Source organism: Episyrphus balteatus, chromosome 2, assembly GCF_945859705.1.
Source record: "Episyrphus balteatus chromosome 2, idEpiBalt1.1, whole genome shotgun sequence".
NCBI lineage: Eukaryota > Metazoa > Arthropoda > Insecta > Diptera > Syrphidae > Episyrphus > Episyrphus balteatus.
Window position 1 is genome coordinate 21024721 of NC_079135.1, and position 27648 is coordinate 21052368.

A 27648-nucleotide genomic window follows, 5' to 3' on the forward strand; every position below is an offset into this window, starting at 1 on the left:
GAAAAAGAAAAAACAAGACACCGACAGAGTCCATTTGAAATTCATTCAACACTTTCAGTTGTCAATAAATTAGACTGTTTAATGATTGAGGCCTTGAACTCAGAGTTTCTGGTGCTAGTAGAAGCACATGTTTTCATTTCTCTGAATAGGTAGGTTCTATTCGATATTGAAACTCTATCATCATTAGTGAAGCTATTATTTTCAACAAGTTGTCGCGTCTTGTGTGAATTGTTACAAATTTACAGACTCTGACTTTCTAAAGATTCATTGCTTTAAAATTGGGAAAATGTTGAACGATCAAATCTCGTTGCACCAAACTTTTTGGCGGCGTTATTATTGCCATCGCTATCGTCACTTGTATAAGCCCTACACTACACATATCAACGATTAATACGCAACCAGTCGCTAGAGATGAGTGATGTTATTTTTTTTTAAATCTTTATGTAAACAATTTTTTAAGCTGAATCTTTTGATAAAAGGCAGAGTGCGAAAGCAGGGTTAAAATAATAAGATTGTACCAAACCAATCGAATACAATATCGTTGCCTTATTTTCAAAAAAAAATCAATTGTATAATATTGTTTCAACAGAGTACCTACCTACCTAACATTTACTTCAAGTCACTAAGCTGCCTTTTTGTCCACTGCAATTTTAACGTTTCGGAAAGCTTCCTATTGTTTATTTTTTGAAACTAAACCCATTTTCCGAAAAAAGCAAAATCTTCGGAGCGAGCGGTTTAAAATAATTTTTTGAAAAAAAAACTTTTTTCGTTTTCTCACTCGAGTTCTACCTACATATCCCAAGAAAAATGATATAACATGTTGTTGTTGCATTTAACATATGATTTGCAAGCTCTTTTTCTATGGTTGTTCCATAATTTCAAATTTTTCTAAATCATTCTTATCCCAACTCATTTTTACTGGCAGAAAACAACGTTAAATTATTTCTAGTAAGTTTTTATTGTTAAATTTTCACTGGCTCCCAACTAACAATTTTGCTTCTAAGAATATTCTCAGGAGTCTCTTATAGTGTTCTTATAAGTGCGATGAAGAATTCTCTGTCAACATTGTATAAAGCTTCTTTGGAGTAATGTATAGTGTTACACTATAATGATATGTTGAGAAGTGCTTATTGTGACACACTATAATGAAGTTAATTGGGAAGTGTTTGACTTGTATTCACACTCAAAAATTCTGAAGTGCGTTATTGTTACTATTTATTTTGTGATAAATAGTCAAAAATTCCTAAGTGCGTTATTATTATTTATTTTGTGTTGAATAGTCAAAATAAAATATAAAAACAGTAAAAATTGGAGTCTAGCTCCTCGGATAAACTTGGTTTTTAAAAATAAGTTAACAAAAAAAAAAAGAATCAATATAAATGCAACACAATTTAAGTTCTTTTTATTTCTCGTCCCTCACTTTTTATTTCTCCTCCCTGTGTATCGTATTGAATAGCACTGTAAGTACTCAGATGTAGCCTTATAGAAGCGAATACCATTTTCGTTTGTTGATGAGAATATTTACAGGAGTCTTACATTGTAATTCTTTTCGGTTTAATAGGAGTGAAAAAAGGTCACCTTTTTGATTCTAGTGAGTTTTATACTAGTCTTACAGGTGTGAAATTAATCATTATGAGAAGCTTCTCAGGATTATTATTAAAGCGAAATTGTTAGTTGGGTGGACCTTAATGTCTCATCAAAGAGACATTAAGGTCTCTTTGTTAAAGCTGATAGAGTGCACCGTGATTCAGTGAAATGTTTCAGTATTTTCAAACAGAATTAGGTTTAAACTACTAGGATTTAAACTACACAACTCAAACAAAATAAGAACAAAATTCAAGTCGAAAGCAAAAACGCTTTTCATTTCTTTTTGTTCTTTTTTTTTCATTAATTGACATATATACGCTTAATAATAATAATAAACTTCGTTAAAAAAAACCAGTCCATCTTTTTCGCAGAAAGCTGACATTTTCTTCTTTTTTAAAATGCATTATTACCAATGGCCCCTTTTTGCAAAAAGTGAGAAATTTACGGAAATAAATCATTTTTGTTCTTTCTAGCGCCTTTCTCATTTGTTTTTGAATAAAACTACAAAAATTGTTTTTTTAAACAAAAAACCGAAAAAACTATCGCAAAATCAGGGTTGTAAAAAATCATTTTATTTTTAATGCATTTGCTCTCCATTACAAATTTAAAAACAAATATTAATTGCAAATAAAAAAATTTGCACTGAAAAAAAAAATATTTATTGCAAGTGAAAAATATTTGCATTGAAAAATAAAATATTAAAATATTATTTTAAAAAATGTTTTGCATTAAAAAAATTATTGCAAATGAAAAAAAAATGAAAAATTTTTATAGCAAAGAAAAATATTTTAGATTGAAAAAAAAAATTTATCGCAAATAAACAATTTTCTGCATTGAAAAAAAATATTCAATGCAAAATGTACCTATGCTTTAAATATATTTTTTTTTAATACTCGTCGAATTTTTTACAAATTTGACTTTTTGACTATATATCGTGGGCACAACGCCAAAACCACGAATCTGCAAAATTGTAGTTTTGAGAAAAACGACTTCAAAGTTTTGGAAATTCATGCAATCTTATGGGAACTCGTGCTACGGAAATTGATATTTTAGGCTTTTAGGCAACAAATGGATGATTGGGGTAGAAGCAGTTGATAGAGGAACCGATAACAAGTTAAATGACGCATTAAAGTGAAAATGTCCAAAAATGCAGATTCGCGGTTTTGGCTTTGTGCCGACCATATTATCTTCAATTTTATAGTGAAAAAAGTTTGTGTATGTCAAACATTTTGCATTAAATTTTTTTTTTTTTTTTTCAATGCAGAAAATTTTTATTTGCAATACAATTTTTTTTTTCAATGTACAATAGATGTGTTTTTTTGTTTATCTATATAGATTTTGTGCAAAAAAAAACGACATCGGGATTTTTGAAATCCATGCAAACATTCGGCACCACTGTACATAAACTTTGGCAGCTGTCTGTCAAAAATGTTGCTTTTTTTTAATTTAACTCCGAAGTGGGAAGGCCATTACATCCATATTGGATGCAAAAAAAATTTTTCACAAAAAAACAAAAATTATTTGTATGGCGATGGCATCCATGTTGGATTCAAAAAAATTTTTTTTCACAAAAAACCAAAAATCATTGGCATATTCTTAGCTTCATTTTAAGACCATAACCATTAAAATTAGTTGCGTCATTCTTGTTTTATAAGCGTTTGAAGGTAGCCATATTGAATTTTTTTTTCGATTTGGTAAAAATCAAACGTGGAAACTTTTCACTTTTCATTGCAACTACTATGTCATTTTTGATTATTTTTTTTTTTATCAGAGCTTTTTTCAAACCTTATTTTATACGCTTTCTTTTTTTGCTAATATTTTTAGATATTTCTGTATGAACACAACAATTAAACTACCTTGGCACTACTGTTTTTATCGAGAGAAAGTAAAATCTGGATAATTATCTGGATTTTTCAAAAATCTATACAGATAGGTACCTAAAGTTTTTGTTGTTTTTAACACGTAAATTGTTTCGATTTCAAAAATCTCGATGTCGTTTTTTTGCACAAAATCTATATAGATAAACAAAAAAAGACACCTAATATTTTTCTTTGCAATAAAAATTTTATTTTCATAGCAAATTTTTCATTTGCAACAATTTTTTTTTAATACAAAATATTTTTTGTTGCAATAAATTTTTTTTTAATGCAAATATTCTTCACTTGCAATAAATTTTTTTTTGTTAATGCAAATTTTTAAATTGATATTTTTATAACCCTGCGCAAAATGAGTAAGTAAAACTTCAAAACATTTTTAAAAAAATATTAATCTCTATTTTCAATTTCCATTTTAAAATGACTGAACACAGCCCAACTTCACTGATCACATCCATTTTTCCATTCCATCACTGAACACACTCATCTCTCTACTCCATTTTTCCACAACCACAAACAACTTCACTCTACACACAACACAAAAAAAAAAAAAAAAACAATCTTCGTTAAATTCAACTGTTCGTTTTTCGTCATTTCTTCGTTAAAATACCATTGTTTAGTTTTTTTTGTGATGCTGCCCATGAAGGAAGAAGAAAAGTGATTCACGTTTTCGAATTTTTGTTTCTAATTAATTTTCCCTAGTTTTCATTTTAAGTTAAAATAGATTCGCTTTTAGTTTTCCTCAATAGAATATCCTTTCGGTATTTTTAGTTTTATATTATAAAAATACATCAAGTGCAACAAGTGATTGAAAGAAGAAGAGAGAAAAATTCAACCAACCAACCAACAAAAAAAAGGTGCTCTCGTTAAAAAAAAAAAGTGTAACAACCGCCGATTTGGGAATAAAAAATAAAATCGTGTGGAAATTAAATTATTAAAAAAATTATATATATATATAAAAAATGGGTTGTGCAGTGAGTACAGCTAGAGATAAGGAAGCAATCGAGCGATCGAAGAAAATCGATCGAGCACTTCGAGCCGAAGGCGAGCGAGCTGCCTCCGAGGTGAAACTTCTACTTTTGGGTGCGTCTTTTTTTTTTTTTTTCTATACTTATATGATTTTTTTTTTTTTCATTTTTTGTTTAAAAACTTGTTCTTTTCCTTTCAAAAAAAAAAAACATTCTAGTTGCCCTTTTTGGTTTGAACAAAAAAAAAAAAAAAAAAGCTGATTCAATTTCAAAATAAATTTTTTGTTTGGTCTCGCTGCAATTTACTCACTCACACATTCCGTTGGACACATTATTTGAAATTGAACAAAATTTAATTTACCTGTTGGAGTCTTTTCTGCGGTGTCTCTCATTTTCATTAGAGACGACCAAATTGCAGAGAGAAATTTGTGTGAAATCTCCAAACGAAAAAAACCTTTTTTAATTAGTCTCACTTTTTTTTTGGGTTTGTCTTGGGAACTTAAATTTTTTTTATATGATTCGCCAAGTTTTTCATCAGTGACGCTGGGAATTTGTTAAGTTTCATGGATGAATAAGTCGTAAGTTGGACAGACTTGGTCGTCATCGTTGTCGTGGTTGTTGTTGTTGTTGGGAGCAAGTTAAGGTGTAGGCTGTCTTGCTTGCTTTTCTACCTTTTTGGTTTTAGTTCGCGTTTTTTGTTTGTTTGGGAGTTTGGTTTGCTCAGTTTGCTGAAGTGGAAACCGGTGTTGGTACCGGCAGATGCATCAATTTTTTTTTTTTTCTTTTAATTTCTTTTGGTTTCAATTTTTACCCCAAAGAAGAACCAAAAGCGTGACACCAACCAACTCTCCAGACGTTTATCATCGTTGACGATGATGACGATGAGTTATTAACAATTTGAGTTCCGGGGAAAGAAGCATTTTTTTCTTGAATTTTATTTGTCTCTCAATTTTTATTGTCTAATAATCGTCTTTAATCATCGATTACCCAACATTTTGTGTTTCTTTTTTGTATAAACAAAGATTTTGGTGAAGCTGGAAATGAGGTCATTTTTTTTTTGCGAGTGATTTTTGATGACCTTTGCAGGCATGAAAAATTGATTACCTACTGGCGCTCGCTCTTGGCGAGGGTTTTGAAATTCTGGGAATTCAATTTTATATGAGTGGCAATAACCAATTAGAAAATTGAATTTGTATGAGCTAAACACGCATAGGTAGGTAGATAGGTAGCTATGTTTTACAAGAGAAGAAGACTTTGTCATAAGTCATTCATTGTTTTGTCTTGTCGATGCTGAGAGTATTTTTTTTTTTTTTTCTTCTCGGAAACGATGCAATACCTACTCTATAGTCTCTACCTAGAGTGTGAGAAATTAAGTTGATTGGGTGCCTTTTGCGTGTTGGTTGACCTATTTTGTATTGCGAAAGGGAATTAATGTTTTAATACAAGCTTCTGTGTGTACAATTCAATGTGTTGTGTTGAGGTGACTCATTTCAATTTAATCAAGTGGTTAAATTTTGTTTTGTGTTTTCATTTAATTTAATTTTGCGTGACGATTTTTTTTTTTTTTCTTATTCAAACATATTGGAAGAGGATGTTTACAATTGCGAGGTGTTATCATTTAGAGTGAAAAGAGAAACTAAGATTCTGTAAAACTACTCTTATGTATATCGACGCACTCTACAATCTTGATTTTAAAGTTTAGGACTCAAGTCCCACAGATAAAAAGTGGCTGTTATGTCCATGGGCCTTATGTTCCTGTGCCAAAAATATGGCATTTCTATACCAAACTGACTGCAGGTGGTTACATTGAAATTTTTCCCAAGCTCTACTTAGCAGGATTTGCCTCACTGAATAAGTGAAATAATGCCAAATTGGCGTAATTTCACTTTGTCATTGTGAAATAAAGCCGAATTTTGGAATTCGGCGTTATTTCGCTCGGGTTTGTTTCACGGCACCACTAAAGCTAAAAAAAATGGAAATATTAGAGAATCCGGTTGAACAGCTGCGATTTTGATGATCTTTCTTTCAATCTTCAGTAATTTGAAATCACAACAAAAACATTACTGTTAAAAAAAGAGCCAAGTTCTCCTATGTTGAAATTATGCTGGCACAAAAAGTACTGAGATGTAAAAGTGTACCAAGTTCTAAAGCTTGGGTTCAAATTCGTATCAATAAAATTTTGATTGTTCTCTTGACAATTTTTCTTTTAATTTCCGATTTTTAAAGTTATTTCAAAAATTGCCAAGTAAACAATCAAAATTTTATTGATACGAATTTGAACCCAAACTTTAGAACTTGGTACACTTTTACATCTCAGTACTTTTTGTGCCAGCATAATTTCAACATAGGAGAACTTGGCTCTTTTTTTAACAGTAATGTTTTTGTTGTGATTTTACTACTTTTTGCAAGGTAAGGCTGTAGAATTGAAAATCTCTATATTTGATGAAAATTCAGTGAAAATGGGCGGTTGCCACGCCCCCTGGCTGAAATTCTCAAATTTTAAATTTTTTCCTTTGTACCAACTCTACCATTCTACCAAATTTCAAGATTCTAAGATAATCAGAAGTTGCTCTATAGTATTTGATGAAAATTTATCGGAAATGGGCGGTTGCCACGCCCCCTGGCTATAATTCTCAAACTTTAAATTTATTCCTTTGTATAAACTACCAGCTCTACCATTCTACCAAATTTCAAGATTCTAAGATAATCAGAAGTGCTCTATAATATTTGATGAAAATTTAGCGGAAATGGGCGGTTGCCACGCCCCCTGACTGAAATTCTCAAATTTCAAATTTTTTCCTTTGTATAAACTACCAACTCTACCATTCTACCAAATTTCAAGATTCTAAGATAATCAGAAGTGCTCTATAATATTTTGATGAAAATTCAGCGGAAATGGGCGATTGCCACGCCCCCTGACTGAAATTCTCAAATTTAAAATTTTTTCCTTTGTATAAACTACCAACTCTACCATTCTACCAAATTTCAAGATTCTAAGATAATCAGAAGTGCTCTATAATATTTGATGAAAATTCAGCGGTAATGGCCGGATGCCACGCCCCCTGAATTGAAAATCTCAAATTTTCGATTTTTTTCTTTGTATACACCACAAGTCCTATCACCGTGTAAAATTTCAAGTTTCTACGATAACGGGAAGTTCTCCATAATTTTGATGATCTGTCAGTGAGTGAATCAGTCAGTCAGTCAGTTACGGTTTTTGAGATTTTCGAAGCCCTATATCTCAGAAACTACTCATCATAGCAAGCTGAAATTTTGTGAGGGGTTTTGTTTTGACCAGCTTAACAAATGAAGCGAGTTTGAAATTTCTAGTATCTTTGGTGTGGAAGTTAGAGGGGGGTTGAAAATGGCCTGAGTTGTTTCCTGTAAATAAGGGTGTAGTGCCAAAGTTGCTAGAGAACTTGGCTGGGCACTACCGTGCCCCTTGATACAGTTGAAACTCGATTAACCGGGATGGTCGGGACCGAGTCCATTACGGATAATAGAACTTTTATTTTCAAGAAAAAATTTATATGTTTTTAAGTTTTTATTAAAAAATTTAATAAAAAAAAAGAAAACTATTAAAAAATTATTCCATAAACGTAACAATTCATATTTTTTTTTGAACATACATTACAATATCACGAGATTAATTACGAGTATTATGAACTTTAAGGAAAATAAAAAATTGTTGCATGTTTAGGTTTTTTTTTTATTACCACCGGGTTTAGCTGCACAAAAAAAGCACAGTCAGGGCTAAGGAATTTACATGTTAAATGCAGCAACACCTTAGCCCCTTGGGCTTAATTGTTAAGCCCGATGATATCCCTGGGCTTAAAGGTAGAACTATAATTGACTGAAGCGTCCGATTCAACGGAGGGAAACAGCGCTTCCAACCGCACTCGACGGATGAATACTTATCAAAAATCCAAAGAAAACAACAACAAAAACGTAGGACTTCACATAAGCTTCCGACTGCTTCCTCCAATTATAATTCTGGGTTAACTTTTTGAACAGTTTTAAATCTGTGGTACCAAACTAATTTTTTCATAAATTGTTTAGAATTGGTTTACAAACGGGAAAACTGACGTTTGAAATGACAAAATTTATTTAACTAGTTTTGCTAGCATACATTTTTGTATCTCTTTGTAAAACATACAAGAAAAATACAAGAAAACCCGAAAGCGATAAATATGAAAACTCTAAATTTTCTTTGTGTGTGCTGATTTCGGAACATTCAATAAGCAATGCTGCCAAGATTTCCGGTTAAGCCCCGAGGCGTTTTTTTTTTTGTCCACCTAAGCCCGGTGGTAATAAAAAACACACCTATTGTGTGAATGCGGTCAACTAGCAGTAAATCCTGATTATGTTGTTCCAGAATAATTCTACTTTTCAAAAAAATAAGACTCTCTACAAAAAAAATTTAAAATATTTTCTTTATTTTTGAGTGCTGATTTTGTATTTTTTAGTTAAATTTTCTTCTTTCCTGTTCTCATATTACGGATAGTAGAGTTTATTCAGATAATAGAGTTTAAATAAATAAATTTTGTTTATTGTCAAGAAAGAATTTCAAATATTTTCATCGCGGATAATAGAGCGTCCCGGTTAATCGAATCCCGGATAATCGAGTTTCAACTGTACTTTTAAAATATATTTATTAATTTTTTAAAATTTAATTAAAAATTTTTGTGTTCAAAAATTTTGCTTAAATTTCATAAATTAATATTATAGAATATTATAATATTATAATATTATAATATTATTAATATTAATATATAAGAACGTATATCGTTTCGATAGATGCAATTTTCTCATAAATGAACTTTAAACACAAAAACAAGTATTTGACCACAACGGCAACACCTACATTATTTAAACATACATACATATAAAACATACAAAATTAAGTTAAGTACATGCAGCGTTTTATTTTTTTTTAAACTAGATTAAACTAAATTGAAGCAGGGAACCTGGCCAAACAATTCCGATTTTGATGATCATTTTTTTCAAAAGTCGGTAATTAAAAATTCCTACTTTAATCTCTGCCGATGTTGCCGTATTGTTTTTTTTTTTTAATTAAAGTACCTATATATTTTTTATCAAACCCAATTTGAGGTAAAAAACATATATGGAATTAAGAGACAATCTTCCATTAAACCTACTTTTAAATAGAATATGAATTTATTTAAAAAAAATTTGTTGGCCATATTTTTTTGTTGATTATTAAACATTGAACACGTCTAAATTTCATATTTATTTATTTGCTTAGTACAAGCGGAGCTAAAAAATAAACTTATTAAAGTAACTAAATCTATAACTTAAGTCTAAGGCATGGCAAAGGCAGTTGAAGTGCATTAAAGAGAGTGAGGTTTAGCAGGGAGAGTTCAGAAGAGCGTCTTTTAAAGCGTACTTGCTAAGGCTGGGATTAAAAAAAGATAAATTGTTTGCCTTACGTTGCATAGATACGCGTCAAGGGTTCATTAAAGCCGTAGTCAGTACGATGGTAGGATAAACGGAAAAAAGGCACTGATCTTAGCTGACGAGCGTTTGTATTGTAAGATAAGTTAAGGAGCAAACTGGGACAATCAATGATACCATTTAGTAATTGGTGGACAAAAAGAATATCTCAGCATCGGGACGCGACCGAAGTGTATGTAGGTTTAAAAGTGTCAGTCGGTCCTCATAAGGGGGTAGGTAAAAAGGATCGTCCCAACCCATATTATTAATTAGTTAAATTTCGAAGAGGTAAAAGTATATTTTATTACAATTTTGAAACAAAAACTAAAAATTATTTCAATTTCATGCGATTTTTTTGATAAAAACTATTTTTGTATCGAATTAATTGATTATCTCTAAGACTTTGACAAAAATAAGACCTTTAAACTTTCGTTATTTAACCTTTATTACGTTCTTTTGGCATCAGTTAATTTATGAAATTTAAGCATTTTGAACACAAAAATTTTTAATTAAATTTAAAAAATCAATATGTATTTTTAAAGTATTTTAAATTACTGAAGATGAAAAAAAAAAAGATCATCCAAATCGGAGCTGTTCAACCGGATTCTCTAATATTTCCATTTTTTTAGCTTTAGTGGTGCCGTGAAATAAAGCCGAGCGAAATAACGCCGAATTCCAAATTATGGCTTTATTTCACAATGACAAAGTGAAATTACGCCGATTTGGCATTATTTCGCATGAATTCACAAATTATAAAATTATCTCCCAACTGGATTTGGGATAGTTACAAATTTCGATTTTGCACTTATGTCCCACCCTATTGGCACATACGTCTATCCAATAGTGTATCCAAAGCTGGGCAGCATGTCCCCAGCCTCCAAACATACTTCACTGTTTATAAGTCCTGGATATTATTATTGTATTTATGTGTATAGGTACCAAACAACAAAAAAATTGCTTACATGAGAATGTATTTAATTTTCGGAACCCAAACGCAAAGCGGAAAAAAAAATTGCCCACGGGAGAATCAATTTTGAGGTGTGAAAAAAACTCGCTCGAATTTTTATTTTCACACCTCAACTTTTGCAATTTTTTGCAAGATTTATAAGATTGAACTATGGGATAAGACTTTCGAATATTAGGGACACTACTTGACCTACTACTATACAGAAGTCTGTTCCAACACTTCATAACATTCCTTAAACTCTTTATGATTCTTAACCCTTAACCACCTACCTGCGGTCTCACAGACCGCAACGGAAAAATTGTGAATGTTAGTGCCTTGTAATTTTGTTGAAGATTTTTTTTTTATATTACATTTGTTATTTTTATTTAATTCTTTGATATGTTAGTTTAAAAGAATGAATACGAAGAATTCGAAATTTTAGGCTCCTACTGTAACAGAGCTCAATATATGAGCACAGTCAGTGACTGAAATAGAGGGTAGGTGGTTAAGGGTTAATAAAATCAATCATTAAAAAATAATAAATAAAATTGACTTCTATAAATAATCGTTGATTTGAATAATTTTATCAGATAATAAATTGTTTAGGGTTTTAAAAGAGCTTGAGTAGCTACTGAAAATAAAACCGTAAGTTGAGACTTTGTAAGAGCCAGCTTATTGTTTGCCACACATTTTATTGCAGTTCTGTTTTCATGAATTTTTTTCCTTTGCAACTATTAACCCTCTGTCGGCACATGGGTGCGAATTTGACACGACAAAAATAAAAAGTGGTCACAAAAAAGTGTCTTTATAACGGTGAAAATGCATTTTTTTATAATTGTGAATACATTTTTCGAATTCCTCAGAAAATTCTACATCAATTTCATATATGATTGTCTATAAAATAGTGAGACCGAAAAAAGTCCTAGCGACATGAAAAAGTATAAACCAAATTCGCAAAAAAGAGGTGTGCCTACAGAGGGTTGACCTGTTCTCTGATAAACAGAGTTAATCAATCCCGCTCTTCAACTGCATTCGAATTCCCTCATAACTCAATTAATTGAAAAATTTTCTGTATTAATTCGTCGGCAAAGATTAAAATACGAAGACGGAAGTAAATAATCCAAATAATAAAATTGGAGGCTGTTACAACTAATACAAATTTGAAGGTTTAACAATGCAAACAAATACTCGGTAACTTGATTCAATAAATACAAAAGCAAAAACGTATCACTTATCTTGAAATTAAGATGAAGTTAGTGTAATTGACTTTAGCTGCAGCTGAAACTCACGTATCCAATATCCCCTTGGCAAAGCTACACATAATCTCTGTGTAGACACATTCATATATGGCATACAAATAGCTATTATGCATCTGCGGTATAAATCTCATTTCTATCCTCCACACACCGCAATGTGGCCTTTTGTTGGTTTTCTCCTATTCAATGTAACTACTAGACTCGTACCGATGCGATAGATGCTGGACTATGACAACAATGTTCCATTCATTCAGAATTAAATTTTCTACTACATTTTTTGTTTTTTTTTTTTACAATTTTCATGTTTAATTAACTTGAACAAATAAGGTGGTGTATGATGTTCCTCATTGAAACGATCCCGCTCTAAAATTTTTAGGGTGGGGGGAGAAATGACGAATTGAAAATGTGTGTTTTTTGTGCACCACCCTACTGGCAAACGAATATCTACTTCACTCTCATTGCGAGAGTTAACCCCATGACTTTTCGTTTGGATTGATGAATTGGGGTCTGTCATTGTCGCTATTTGTTACGCGGGCCGAGCATCCCATTCATTCATACTCGTACTCGTACATTTATGTGAGTTGTGGACAAAAACAAAAAACTAAAAGCGAAGACAATAAATTGAAAGCTCTTAATTTTGTGTAATATACTTAACTGAGCTTAGTCATCCGCGGGGTTGTATTGACAGGAAACGAAAGGTCATTGTTATACATTGGTGTACAATGCAACACAAAGAATTATAATTATGCAGTTTTTTTCACAAGTTCTAAATAAATGAGTTATCTGAGATTTATTTTTTTAAATTTTGCTCACGGGAATTACCCATTAAATGTTTATATAAGAATGAGTTTGTATCAAAACAATTAGGGTTTATAATCGTGACATTGAAGAATAAAATTGGTGTGAACTTTTTTTCTCTTTTTGAATTCACACCAAAACAATTTTTAGAAAATTAAAAAAAATTATCTGCGGTTGGGGAATTCCTAAGGAAATAACAATGTTATCATTTTCAGTAATTTCTGTATTTATTATTGACAGATTTATATATCACTCAATATTTGACACATTCATCCTTGCAATGGAAAAAAAAAAGAAAAGGGTGTTCCAGAAAAAGGAGTGTGGTTGGCAATTTTTACAAACCACTAACAGAATTCTTAAAGGAAGACTGCAAGTAAAGTAATTCATATTTATGGTGAATCGAATTCTGCTTAAAGAATCAACGTTACACGTACGTCGTACGTACACGTGTCGTAGGTACACCCGATTTGAACAAAGTGGATACAGCTATATTTGTCTGAAATTTAATTCAGTAAAGCTGTTCGAACTGATAAATTTGATTTTTAAAGCAAGTACCAACTCATTTGTGTTACGACATTTTTTTACGATTTAAAATGTTGATAACACCTCCAACTCACTATGAAGGTTCGGGTTACAGTCGCTCCCTGGTAAAGCGTCGAGGCACTTTTTGACCAATATAAGCCCATTGTAATACCGAAGTATCAAAATGGTGAAGTTTGTCTGTGAACCCGCGAACCTTTTAAGAAGAGTCATACATTTTCATGGAGTAAAATCAGCTTTACAACACTTATGGAGTTAGTGAGCTCTCCTTTACATACGTTAAGTAGTAAGTACCCATACATACTTGACTGATATTCCGGAAAGCATGCACTTCCAACCACCACTAGATTTGGTCCACAACTTAGTCTGATGCACGGTAATGAGAATATCATCAAGATTTTAATATGACAGCTTTGAATTGACCACACAGATATCCGGATTGAAATTCAATAGAACATGTCTTGGAAATGTTGAAGAGATGCGTTTCCAACCGAAATCCACCTCCAAGCAGTCTTGATCAACTGAAAACTACAGTGAAAGAAGAGTTACAAACGACTCCAAGTTATCATATGTGCTAGAGGAGACTATATCACTATATGAGCCAGTTTTACAGTCAACGTTAAAAATTAAGTTCAGCTGAGTCTTAAACAGATGATTTCCATACAAAGTGGTACTTTTGTATTCACCAATTTTTATGCATAAGCATTGTTAAGCTGTCTTAAGTTGTCAATGTCCATTCAAGAAATGAACTTTACCAGCAAGGTTCTGTGGCAGTTAACAAGTAAAAAACAACAAAAAATGCGTAATATGCATAGATATAGTAGATGCTTTTACTAGAAAAATTGTAAAGTATGAGCTTTTTGATCCACATTTTGTGTCTATCAAAACTAGCTTGTACTAAATAATTTCCTAGTACAAGATTATACTTTTTTTTATGCATATGGGCCAATATGTAAAAAAACGTACCCGATTTCATATCACCGTCGTATGATTGACCAGCTGGTAATACTGACCTCAACCCTTTGAGTTACAAGTTGTGGTCTGTTTTAGAGGAAATGATTTGCTCTATACACTACAGAAATATTGAGTCTGAAGCGAGCCCTTGTCCTTGCTGTTGATAACTTTTCCATTAATGAGTTTCGTCGTACGAATGATGATTGACCAGTACGTCTCAAAACTTGCGTGAATGCAAATGGCGTTGATTTAGATTAAAACCTTTCAATACATGTAGCTTAGTAACTGAAAAATTAAAAATATTATAAATTCCTTTTTGAAAATATGAGCACGTTTTCATTATTTTGTAAATTTTTCATTGTGTCTGTATTTGTGAAAAAACAAGGTATATTGGGACTTTTTAAATATGACTAAGAATATTTCCGGCCTAAAATTCCCACCCTCAAAATGTTTTGAAAAACTTTGCTCAAGGCAAAAATCAACTAAAGTGTATAAACGGAAAATCCTTATTCTTTGTGACCTTTAACTTTGTGAAACATAATTTTTCAATGATTCGCTTAGTTTTAATTTTGAAAACCTTACTTTTACCTCCGTCGCAGTTACGGGACTATAGGTTTAGGTATGTTATACCTGGAGTTCAGTCACCTTTACCACTTAAAATAATAACCCAAACTGCAAAATATTTTGTAATTATTTTCGCTTGATATACTGGACTATTTATGAATAACCTATGTGTCCAGATAATTTCCAAAACAGCATTCAATAAAAAGAAAACAATAATTCTCGACATGCGATCATTTTATGATTGCAACTTTCATTTGTTTCGTTATCTTTCAATGTTTTTTTTTTTGTATTCAACGTATCTTTTTTCATTGTTTTTCATACAAAAAAGAAAGTATGCAAAACATTGTTATAATATTTTATCTGCAAAATAATGGTGATCTCATCTTTTAAACAAACTCAAATCATTAATTGTCTACAATGAATAAAACCCTTTACAAAAAAAGTTCCATCAAAAGATACCGCACCAAAACAAAAATAAAAGTAAAAAACCAACTTTTCAAAAGAATTGTAAATAAATGAAAAGCGACAAAATTGAGTGTTAAATTTGCAGAAATTCTCTTATCATTTTTATTTTCTTCTTAATAAAAAAAATGAGTAACTCTATACCTCCACCATGGAACGCTCAAACGAAGTATGTGAATAAATTGAGTCACACTTTAGCTGCCAGAGTTGTCCGGAGACTCGGACAGCTACACCAATGGCAAATATCTGACAACCGACTTGATGGTTGGGCTCTCATTTTTTTGTAAAAAATAAACAACAACTACTACACCATGTTAAGACTTAAGACATGAAACTTAATAGGCCTCATTTAGCAAAAGAAATAATATCTTTTTGTTGAGAAAGACGACTTGAAAGTGTAAAAGATACATTGCCCTTCTGCAGATTTAATTAAATTGTTTCATTTTTTAAGTAAGTGATACCCTATTCTCTCCTACTCAGTACCTGATAACGAGATTTGGAAAAAAAAAATAATAAACTTAGACAAGAACCTTGATTATTATTTGCGAAGCAAGACGAACAAAAAAGAAAACTAAGTTACGTTACTGTTTGTATCAGTTGTTCCCGATGAGTTGAGTGGAATTATGCAAAATTACAGTAATTAGATTGATAATGCGGTTGGTGGTGCCGTTGAGACGACTACAGACCGTCATAGTCGTCGTCTTCGTCTTTATACCCTTCGTGCGTCGACGACGTCGGTCGTCTGTCGTATTCATAGCAATAGATTGTGAATAAAAAATGTAGACAGTCAGAGAGCCACAATGTCCCAGAGGAACAATATGCAATGCATTCATTCGCTTTTTTTATGCATTTGCACTGTCACTCAATTTATTTGATTAACGAGGTACATGAACATCATGGAACACACTTTGTGAAGAAATACAAAAAAAAAAAAAACATGCCTTGGCGAGCTTAAATTATATGCTGCCATGAACAAGCGTTATTGGATTGAGGGGGGGGCTCTACTAGCAACTACCTCCTCAACCTATAAGATATACAGACACAAAGTTTTGTTTGTTGTATTTAGTCCAGGGGAATCAGAGAAAGTATAGAGTCGGAATTGCAAACGAGTGGAAAAAATTACAGCATTTTATTAAACGAAACAAATATGGGTGAAGGAAAGGCGGATTTGCTCATTATAATAAAAAGGAGATTTTCATAAAGTACTTGGTTGTGACTGACTGGTACAAATACATTACGTTAAAACATTTTATACTTGTAGAGATGGATTGATTTATTTGCTTTTTTTTTGTGATATTTTTATCTGTACTGACTTTTTTCTTCGCAAAAATAAAAAAGTTTCAATGCGTCAGAAATACGATAAGTGTCGTTGAAAATGATATTTTTATCTTGGTTTTTTTTATTTCTTTTCTTAAGAAGGGCAAGTTGTTCCATTAATTGCGATTACAGAAGCCACATTGATACACTCATTTATATTTGGGCTGCAGAATAAAGTAGGTCAGCTATTTTTTGCATTCAAAAACGTTTGAGTTTTGGGTCATTAAACCCTTAATGCCTCACAAGCTGTTTTTACTTTTATTACTTTTGTCCTCTAGTTATATCAATTATGAAGACTATAAAGTTTCACAATAATAAATGTATTAGTAAAGCAACAAATTCATGAAAAACCAGAACTAGTGATTAACTTTTGTGGTGTGCGAGTAATTAGTCTCTAGGAATGCAGTATACCTACAATTTTCTAAAATGAATAAGTTTGAATGCATTTTCTCAAGACAAAAAGTACTCTTGAAAACAATTAATAAAAAGATCTATATTTTTTTTGAATATCAGGTTTACTAAATTAATTTTGCAAAAAACACAACAAGTTTAAGAAAACAAATAGGTATTTAACCCTGCTTTCTCTGTATGGCGTGTCTTCACTGCAACAAATTATCGTTGCACTTAGACTAATTTAAGAAAACTCCACCCAACACTTAAAATTTTATGCACTTTTCCATATCGATTTGAATATTCTATTGAGAAATAGCTTTTTATTTGCAAAAATCCAATTTTATGAATTTGAAGATGAACATTTCCTCATATTCCAACACGGCCGGGAGTCCACATTAGGTTAGGTTAGGTAGAAATGGCTGTCAGGAAAACGACTGACACACTTAGACCACTTATTAGTCCGTTGCGATACCATGATTTTGCAAGGAAATTCCTCACTAATTAAACCTGTTGGAGCTTTTTAATAAAGCGGTGAAGGTTGAAGATGTCTGTATTAATTAGTTCACTAGTATCTTCTAAGAAATATTTTTCCAAGTATATTTTACGTCTACTGGAAAGGGCAGGACATGAGCAGAGAAGATGTTGGATTGTTTCTTCTTCTTCCTCATCTTTCTCGGCCGGGAGTCCACATTAGTTCAATGTTTTTTTTTTCCAATTTTAAAAATTGATATCTTATTGCTGATATGATTTCGGTTTTGTCAAAAAAAAATCAGTCAATTTTTTATTGAAATGTACGTACAGTCTTGACAAAAATAGTGTTCAATTTGGTCTTTTAAACTTTTTTCCGCAAATTGAAATTGAAATCGATTATTTCGAAAATAATACATTGAAATAACATTTTTTTAAAAACTTAAATTAAGTATAAAATTCTGGCTTTTGAAAAATGTATCATTCATAAATGTAAGTGTTGCCGTTGTTTTTTAAAAATATTTTTAAATTTTAAGACATTTTTGTTTTAGAAAATAGAGATACTCAACCTCTACCATAATTAAAAATGATTGAATTGAATCTTTCTATAAAAAATCGTTACCAATTCTTGGCGCCAATGTTATCGTCTCTCCGAATTTCAATAAATCAGTGCGTCATGCGTAGAAGGTTTGAGGTCGATGTACCTACTGTAAAGCCTTTTCTTTTAAACTCCTATAACTCAATACAAAAATGAAAGATATGTATCTGGCAAGAACTCTTATCTGAACCCAAAAATTATGTCTCATCAATTTTAATGCAAATATGTAATAAAAATTCGTAAATCCCTTGAGCAAATGTGTAATCAAAAATTTTGCAAAACATAAAAAAAAAAAACGAATTCAACACGTTTATTCTTATCTTTATTTTATGTGATTACTGTTTTCATTTCATAGGTGTTGTATATGACATTAATAAAATATCAGATTTATATAACTCAAATGCTATATGAAAAAAAAATCTCAAATCTCTTTGCCTAACTTTTTAAGTAAACTCAAAAAAAACTTTACAATTTATTTAATTTGAATCAAAGAACTGCGCGCTTTTATTTATCCCATTCACAGAAAAGAAATTTCAAATGCCATTCTTAATTTTTAAATACTATATAGCATGATACTATTTATCATAATTTTCCAACTGAATAAATAACAAACCGGTAAAGTTCTGATTAATCATCATAATTATTTTAAGTAACATCACTCAAGTTCATTAAATTTCTATGTAACGCATATCTATAAACAAAAACACTGTTATACATTTATCGCAATCCTTAACAAGTCGACGACGACTATAACGACGACGACGAGTTGACACAGCTGAAAGACCCTCTGCTTCTGATGAGTCAGCTGTTATTGTTTTCAAATTCCGTCCCTCTTCTTATAACGCCCATTCATAAACTCTATCGATATTCTTGTGTTATTTAAATTATATCTCATTAACGAGTAATTTATTCACCCAACACAAGAGCGACATACTGGAAAAAAAGAGATAAAATTTTAATTTTGCAAAAAGCAAAAAAAATATGGTGATGAAACTTGAACGCATTTGTGCACGTAGACCATAATAACCAAGTAACAACATGGTGCACGGTCGCACGGGTGAACATGATACATCTGAGCATGCTCAAGCTATGAGAAAGTTTTCTGTGCTGTTTGTGAACTTGAAAACGGAATGTAAAATTAGCAAACAATAGAATATACCTAACAAAAAAAAAAATTGAGAAGAAGAAACACAAATTTGAAAATAGCACATGCATCCGGTGGATTTTTTTTAACTTTTTTTTCGTTTCGCACTCACGGTGGTGATCTTATCAAGAAAATCACACATTGTTTAACCAAACTCATCTCTGCTAGCGCGCTTACTTCGAAGCAAAGAATAACTTTTTCGTAAATTCATTCATTCCAAACACCTCTCTCGATCGACATAGAGCGAATGGTGGTAGCCCGATTGATGAGTAAAGGAAAGCGAACGTAATCTAAAATAGGCGTAGCACACAACACACACCCTCAAAACCTCGGCAACCTCTTTTGGGAAATATTTGATGATTGTTTATTAAAACGAAAGTGATAGCATTGGCATACATATTCGGTATTGTTTATGCTTCCCGGATTACCCATTAAGGTAACTGACTTATTGGGAATTTTTTATGAACTCAATCAAAGAAAAAAAGAATTCCAATTGAAAGAGAATTTTTTTGTTTTTGTTTGTTTATTACTATTATCTTTTGAGTATTTGGGGGCCTGTAAGATAGAAAATACTGTTAATGGATTGAGTATTAAATAAAAATTAAATTGTTGTTCATTCAAAACCTTATTATATGATACTAGCTGACCCGGCGGACTTCGTTCCGCCATTTCTTGTATTTATTTCCAATTTTCGACTTTGTAATAAACAAAAAAAAGGGGATTAAAACTTTAAAAGTTTGTAAAATGAGTCTAAAAATATTCACTTTTAAACTTTTAGCAAAAAGTAGCCTAAGTAAAATGCTCACTACATGCACTACAATGCTGCACCACACAAAATTTCACAATGCAAAGTTATTAACTCTTTCAAACGTTTTTTCAAATACACCCTATTACACTGGTTTACAAAATTAAACTTTTTTTTGTTGCCGGAATAAAAATATACTTTTCTGAAGGTTTTCGGTGTAATATCTCAAAAACGGGAGCTGCTAGAATTTTTTTGACTTCGGATTCGAGTTCAGCACACCAAAAACCTTCAGAAAAGTATATTTTTGTTCCGGCAACAGAACCCTTGTTAACCAGTGTTATCAATATCGCACTTTAACGGCTCTTTATAAATTTGAATAATGTGTAGGCTCTTTATAAATTTGAATAATGTGTATGCTATTTAGCCTGCCCTTTCTTACGCCCATTTTTACTCGACTTTAGAAAATATTTTGATCTCTCTTTTTGGTACCTACATATAGTTAAATTTTTTCGTAAAGCATGTGCGAGTCAGCGGAAATATGCTAACCCATAATGTGCATGAGCGTGGTTCGCTCAACTGGTTCGTTTGGCAAGCTATTCCTACGCTATGAAAAGCATGGCGTTATGTGAATTTCTCAAAATTGATTGTAAGCAACATGGATGCAATGGAGAGAATCAATTTAATTGTCTCTTAATAAAAACAAAAAAAACATATACTTTATTTTCTCATGCTATAAATCAATTTTTTCGATGACAACCTATAATATTTTTTATTATAATTTTAGATCATGTGAAAGCCTATTATTTCACCTTTCACATGACGTTTTAATGATATTTCTACGATGCCTACAAAAAAAGTAAGAATTTTTTAAAGCCAACCATATCAAAAGTTCAAACTGAGATTACCCACACTGGTCACCACCACTGGTGGCTGCAAAATAGTGAACTGACCAATATCATTAACATTACCATCATTAATGGCATCACGAAGTTGAAAGTAGGTACTCCTCAGAATTGAACTTCTTTTGATAAAAAAAAATAGAATTTAATCGTTCTTTTTTTTGCATACATACCTAAATACATATCCACAGCATGACACAACAAAATCTGATTAAATTCATGTTTGCGAACTATTAAAATGTACGCAAATGTTGTCAAAATCAGGCCTTAAACGATAATAATTATTTTGAAAGCCTGTCTAATAAATTTGTTTACAAATTAGGCTTAGTTTTTTTTTTTTTTAAGTGAGAGTGTTTTTTTACTCGTACAAATTGACAGCTATGTAAAGATGCGAGAAAAGGTATTATTTTTTTTGTATACAAACCATCTACACATTAATACCTTTCAAACAAAAAAAAATTACCAAAATCGGACCAGCCAAACGCGAGTTTATCGGCCACACACACTAAATGAACTCATTTTTATATATAAGATTTACTACTGGGTAAGAGTCTCGTAACACAATGGTTGGTGTCTTGCTTTGACCAGCTGGACGTAACGATTAACAAAGCCTCCAAGAGTCATTACCTTGATCAGAACAAATGTATCTCACCTTATTCGTGCAGACTTGGCGGTAAATTTTTGGTTCCATAGGTCTTGTAAATTAAATGCAGGCTCACAAGAATAGCTGAGCATGTTGTAATTCACTACCAAGGCGAAAGCTCAATAGGTTTCCTAATGAAGTACTTTTTTTTTTTTTATTTGAAAGATAACTAAGCACAAAATTAAGGTTTTTTTTAGCACCGACACTTGCTAGCCTTTGAAACATCAAATAATTCATGTAATTTGTACAACTCCTTGTAGTTACCTAGTCCCCGAAACGAAATAGATTTTTGAACAGCTACACTTCTTCGGTATACGATATCGTCTTCTTTGTACATAGTAAACATTGAAAAGCATTCTGGATTTTTGTCTGAACTATGATAAATTAGTGTCGTCCTTTATTGTCAAACTCGGCTTTGATGCCGAGTTTAGTTAAATAATTGATAGAGCTAAAAGCAAATTTTTCCAGTTTTCGCGATACTGCACCTGAACTGACTTGCATTGAACTTGCTTCTAGGGCAGATCTCTTAGAAAAGGGAGTCTAGAATACACTTACATACATGCCTGTTCTGAGATTCGGTCGAATTTAAAAAGGGAAACGAAAATTAAATTCGTCCGGATTGAAAACGGTTGTTCAGGGGTCGAATTACGGCATACGTTCGTTAACGTATGGTTGCTATGTGTTCCTATCCTTTTCTGCTAATTAAACAGAGACAGAAATAGTAAAAACGTTAACGTATGATCGTAATCGTGTGCCGCGATTCGACCCCTGATTTCCATTCGAATTTTTATTAATTGCTACCCAGATGGGATTGTAGTTCCGTTCGATGTTCAAAACACCTATGAATTCGCAAAATGTATTCGAATACGGAATTCAAAACAGCTAATATTTGAAATCGGGAGAAAATAGAATTCGAACGGAAATCAGAACAGCCGTGTTACCTTATCAAGTCGAATCTTTACATATAAATTTTTGTAGAGTATTCCAAAAGCTTGTAGTTTGGATGTAACTTATTATATATAGACTGGTAAATTTTTCATGTTACCAATTTTTACTTGTTACCAAGTTTTTACTAGTTGATCACTTTCGCAATCAGCTGAGATCAATTAATAAAACACGAACTTATGTACTCTCCGATGGGTTTCAGTTTACTCGTACGACGGAAAATGATCACTTTTCTTGTAAATGCCCCCGCCAAGCAAAGCAGGACGCCATCAGAGAACACATTTTACCTGTTAATTCTTTAAACATAAAAAAGATGTACTTTTTTGTTTCCATCAAACTTACTTACATCACATTTAAACCTTTCTTGAAAAATTCGATGCTTTTTATTTCTCCCGAGAGATTGAGTTTCTTTGTTTCAAGTTTGTGTTATTTAAAAATTAAATGATTTCCCTCATTGCTTGAAAAATGTTGATATGAAAATTATGAATTTATTTTCATTATTTTAGTTTTCTGTTTCTTTTCTTCTTATGAAAATTAGTTTATCATACATATATTTTCGTTTAAACCAATTTTATGAAAATTACATATACCTAGAACATTGCTAATGAAATAAGTCGCTTTTCGTTCTCAACGACTATTTTGTAAACATAGTTTTTATCGAAAACAGAACCCTTAAAATTGTATTACATATTTACAATTAATTTCTAATTTGTTTGTATTTCATTGGTTTATACTTATAAATTGTTTTTTTTTTTTTTTTTTTTTGTTCAGGTGCTGGTGAATCAGGAAAATCGACAATTGTAAAACAAATGAAAATTATCCACGAAACTGGATACTCTCAAGAAGAATGTGAGCAATATCGTCGAGTGGTTTACAGCAATACAATTCAGAGTCTCATGGCAATTATAAGAGCGATGGGTCATTTAAAAATTGATTTTGCTGATCCATCAAAAACAGTGAGCCATTTTAAATTTTATTATTTTGGAACATTCTAATATTTAATTGAATTTTAAATATCTTTTAGGAAATTGCAAGACAGTTTTTCACGTATGCCTCAGCTGCCGAAGAAGGAATACTCATTCCAGAAATTGTACTTTTAATGAAGAAATTATGGGCTGACGCTGGAGTTCAGCAATCATTTGCAAGGTAATTTTTTACTCATTGAATTGGTGTTCATAAGGAATCATTATTTCTTATAAACCCTTTTTTTTTTCTTTTAAAGATCTCGTGAATATCAACTTAACGATTCGGCAGCTTATTATTTAAACTCTCTAGACAGAATTTCTCAACCAAACTACATTCCACTGCAAGAAGATGTATTACGTACGAGAGTCAAAACCACCGGTATTGTTGAAACACATTTCACATGCAAAGGTTTGCATTTTAAGTGAGTTTTTTTTGTCAAGATGATTGATTCAAAAAATATTTTGAATACTGATTTTTCTTTATTTTTCAAATGTTAACTAAATAATTTTATTTTTTAGAATGTTTGATGTTGGTGGCCAGCGATCTGAGAGAAAAAAATGGATTCATTGTTTTGAAGGTGTAACTGCAATTATTTTCTGCGTAGCTCTTTCAGGTATGAAAACTGAAAACATGATTTTATATTTTCAATGTTATAACGGACCATAAAAACAATTTAATTATTAACGTTTAAGATAACTCACGGGGTCCAACCCAATCACCAGACACTTATTTAGTATTGCTACATGGCTACATATTAAGTTAGTTCCAAAACTTCTACCTAGATTTGATTCGAACAATTTGTATCCTTTCTCTTATTCATACAAATTGCGTTTCTATCCTTCTGGAAACTTCATATATAACTTTGCATAAAATTATGATTTTCATGGGGCTTTACCTCCTCATACGGAAATTATTTTTAGAAGCTGTATAAAGCTTTCTCTCTGATTCCATTCAAAGAATTGCCCCTTTATTTTAGAATTCAAATAAAGGATGGTTTAAACGTAAACAATTCTTCTTGGCTCCACTCTGGCCTTCTAGCTAGTCAACACACGAAGAAAGGTCTTCCCGATCTTCGCTGAGTTTAAACAGCTTGTTAACTAGCTGGGTCGAATTTGGACCGTTAATTTTCGTCTGAAAGCTCCAAAAAAAACTGTTTGACAGTACGATAGTTCCCACATAGCACTGATCACAGATTGAATTTGGAATCTCGAATAGAGGTACAAATATTAGACAAAAAAAAAAATGATGGTTTGGTTTGAAATGGAAAAATGATTAAAGAGGTAAACCTCCGATATTCAGCCCTTTTCTCCTGGGGGAATATTTTCCTTTTTTGCTTTTTCACAAAAAATAAACCTTTCTTCTGAAAATATTTTCTCGGAAGTTTTTATATATAATTGGACTGATTATAAAGCCAACCCCTGAGGAAAACTGGAAAAATGTTCAAACAATCTAGACATTTGTCGTTAGTTTTCTTAAAAAATCTAAACTTTTTTTAAGCAATTTGCTGCCAATTCCTTTTTATGAGGAATTCTCTATGACTCCTGTACTAGAAGGCGTAGACAATTTCTTTTTTACACTCTTTCAGTGACATATGGTCTGAAATATATTGTCACTACTACTATCCCTCTCATAGTTTTTGAGAAGTGTTCCTTCAACCAGTGCTGAATAATGAAAGCTTTTTAATGTGTAGAGTATAGATGCTATTCCAACAGTATCAGGTTGAAACTGCTTTGGCGGTGTGAATGCACTGCTGAAAATTCCAATTGAAGAATTCGAATACATAATTTACCGAAATTATGAAAATTTGAATTGTATCGTATTTGGTTTTTAACCCTTCAGTGTAGACGTCTGCCTCAAAATGAAGGCAATTTATAAAACATTTTTTAAATCATTGTTATTCAACTCAAAATAACAAACAAATCTCTTTAATGGTTGATTAACCGTATTATAGATTCGAAAGTGAAATTACGATTTGTTAAGAAATTCTTAACAAGACTGATACACTAAATTCTGGAAATGCCCTTTTAATAATGGTTTTCTACAAATTGGTTATAATTATCTTTTTTTATAAAGCAAAATAAATTACAAATTATTGAAAAAGAATAAACGGCCTAACTTCGTTGATTCCATAAAAAGATTTTCATGGACATGGGTAATTATTTTATAACGTCCAGTTTGCATCAGTGTCTGTTGTTAAAACCTCTACATTTTTCTGTGTGTTAAAGTTTTTAAATAATCTCATAAATTAATTTGTATTTGTTTTCCTTTCAGGATATGATTTAGTTCTGGCGGAAGACGAAGAGATGAACCGTATGATTGAGTCTCTGAAACTATTCGATTCTATATGCAATTCCAAATGGTTTGTCGAGACATCAATAATTCTTTTCCTGAATAAAAAAGATTTATTCGAAGAGAAAATAAACAGATCACCTTTGACGATATGTTTCCCAGAATACTCAGGTAAAACTCAAAAAAGATTCCATATAAATCAAAATTAATTTATTAAATATTTGAATTATCTCTTTTTCCTAGGTTCGAATACATTTGAAGAAGCTTCCAATTACATCAGAATGAAATTTGAAAATCTCAATAAGCGAAAAGATCAGAAAGAAATTTACACCCATCTAACCTGCGCCACAGATACAAACAATATTCAATTTGTATTTGATGCTGTAACGGATGTTATTATTAAGAATAATCTTAAAGATTGCGGATTATACTAATTTATTATTATTTTTTCGTTTATTTTCTTTTTAATTTTGCTAGTTCTATATTATTTCTAATTTCAATCCACTCTTGCATTTCTGTATCTATTCCAATGCGCGTTAAAGAACAAACAAAATATTTACATACAAATATTATCTCAATAGATTCAAACAGGAATGATTGATATTTAAAAAAATATTCAAACGCACACGTTTATTATAACGCACAAACTAATGAAGTAACTTTAGTTGTATAGAATAATGTGAGTAAACAGAGGCAAATTAATGCATCTTATGAAAAGAGAAAAACTTGAACAAAATATTAATAACGATAAAGATTAAAAAAAAAAGATAAAGAAAACGAAACGATTGTGACAAATTGCTAAAAATATGCCTTTCCTTTTTATAATAACTAAGATTTATTTAACATTTACATGTATATCTAATATCTATTATATTAACTACTTATATACAATTTTTCTATCGCACATGCGACTGATGGCTACAAGTGTTTAGAAAAGACTGAGAATTTGCAGCCTATGCCATAACATTAGAGACAAAAAAGAAAACAGAATTTAACAAATAATAATTTCGAGATTATTAGTTCTTTTGGTTTTTTTTTTTTATTTTAAATGTTGCCAAATTATTATTAATTTTGTATTGTTTGGCTTATCATTTGCTGAAATTTCTTTAATCAGACCTCTGTGCTACTTTATTTAATCAAGGCACTGATATTATAGAAAATTATGATATAAATCGCTTTTATAGTAAATTTAAAAAGAATTCATTCCAAAATAAAATAACATTAATTTTTGGTTAAATCCAATTACTGACAAATTCCATAAGTAATTATTTACACAATTTATTTAGTTGTTTTTTTCTAAATTCTTGCTCTTTCTTATTTCAAAAATGTATTTAATTTAAGCTTAAAACTAAATTATTTTTTTTTTAATTCATCGAATTTTTTTGTAGCTCAAATACATTACTTTAAACAAAAAAAAAAACGCATTAAGAAAATCAAACAAGGTTAAGATTATAAACAATTAAAATTATGTATGTGCTCAGAAACAGAAAACATATTGAAGAATGTTTGATATATTTTTTTTTTTGTATATGAAAAAAATATATATTTTTTTAATTAATTTCTTTTGATGTGCAACAAATCAATTCTTCTTGTTTAAATATAATAATTATTATGTGTGCTTGTAAAATTTAAGTTATAGGCTAATGTACAAACGTAAATAAACACTTAAAAAAAAAATTTACATCAAAAAGACTTTTTAAAATTTCTTTTGATATCTTAATGATAGTTGAATGAAAAATTGATATTTTCAAGGGAGATTTATCAGATGCATTCGTATATTGACCGTGCTCTTTTTCTATTTTCCAGCGATTGGAAAACGATTGCCCTGATTCTCCCAT

General features: G+C 31.1%; 1 protein-coding gene across 1 annotated transcript; it reads left to right on the top strand.

The window, feature by feature from the left end:
• Positions 1-4093: 4093 nt before the first annotated feature.
• Positions 4094-27491, top strand: LOC129909078 (G protein alpha i subunit). The gene is made up of 7 exons (XM_055986028.1): positions 4094-4544; positions 23327-23511; positions 23580-23701; positions 23778-23942; positions 24040-24134; positions 25793-25981; positions 26054-27491. Exons 1-7 carry the CDS (start codon positions 4424-4426, stop codon positions 26242-26244), a joined length of 1068 nt encoding a protein of 355 aa, XP_055842003.1. The 5' UTR covers positions 4094-4423; the 3' UTR covers positions 26245-27491.
• The last annotated feature ends 157 nt before the right edge of the window (positions 27492-27648 follow it).

Excerpts from the sequence above, each read along its gene's own strand:
- LOC129909078 (XM_055986028.1), top strand. The coding sequence starts at position 4,424 with ATGGGTTGTGCAGTGAGTACAGCTAGAGATAAGGAAGCAATCGAGCGA. Across the intron at positions 23,943-24,039 it reads TGCAAAGGTTTGCATTTTAA|AATGTTTGATGTTGGTGGCC; the intron begins GTGAGTTTTTTT and ends TTTATTTTTTAG. Across the intron at positions 24,135-25,792 it reads TTTCTGCGTAGCTCTTTCAG|GATATGATTTAGTTCTGGCG; the intron begins GTATGAAAACTG and ends TTTTCCTTTCAG.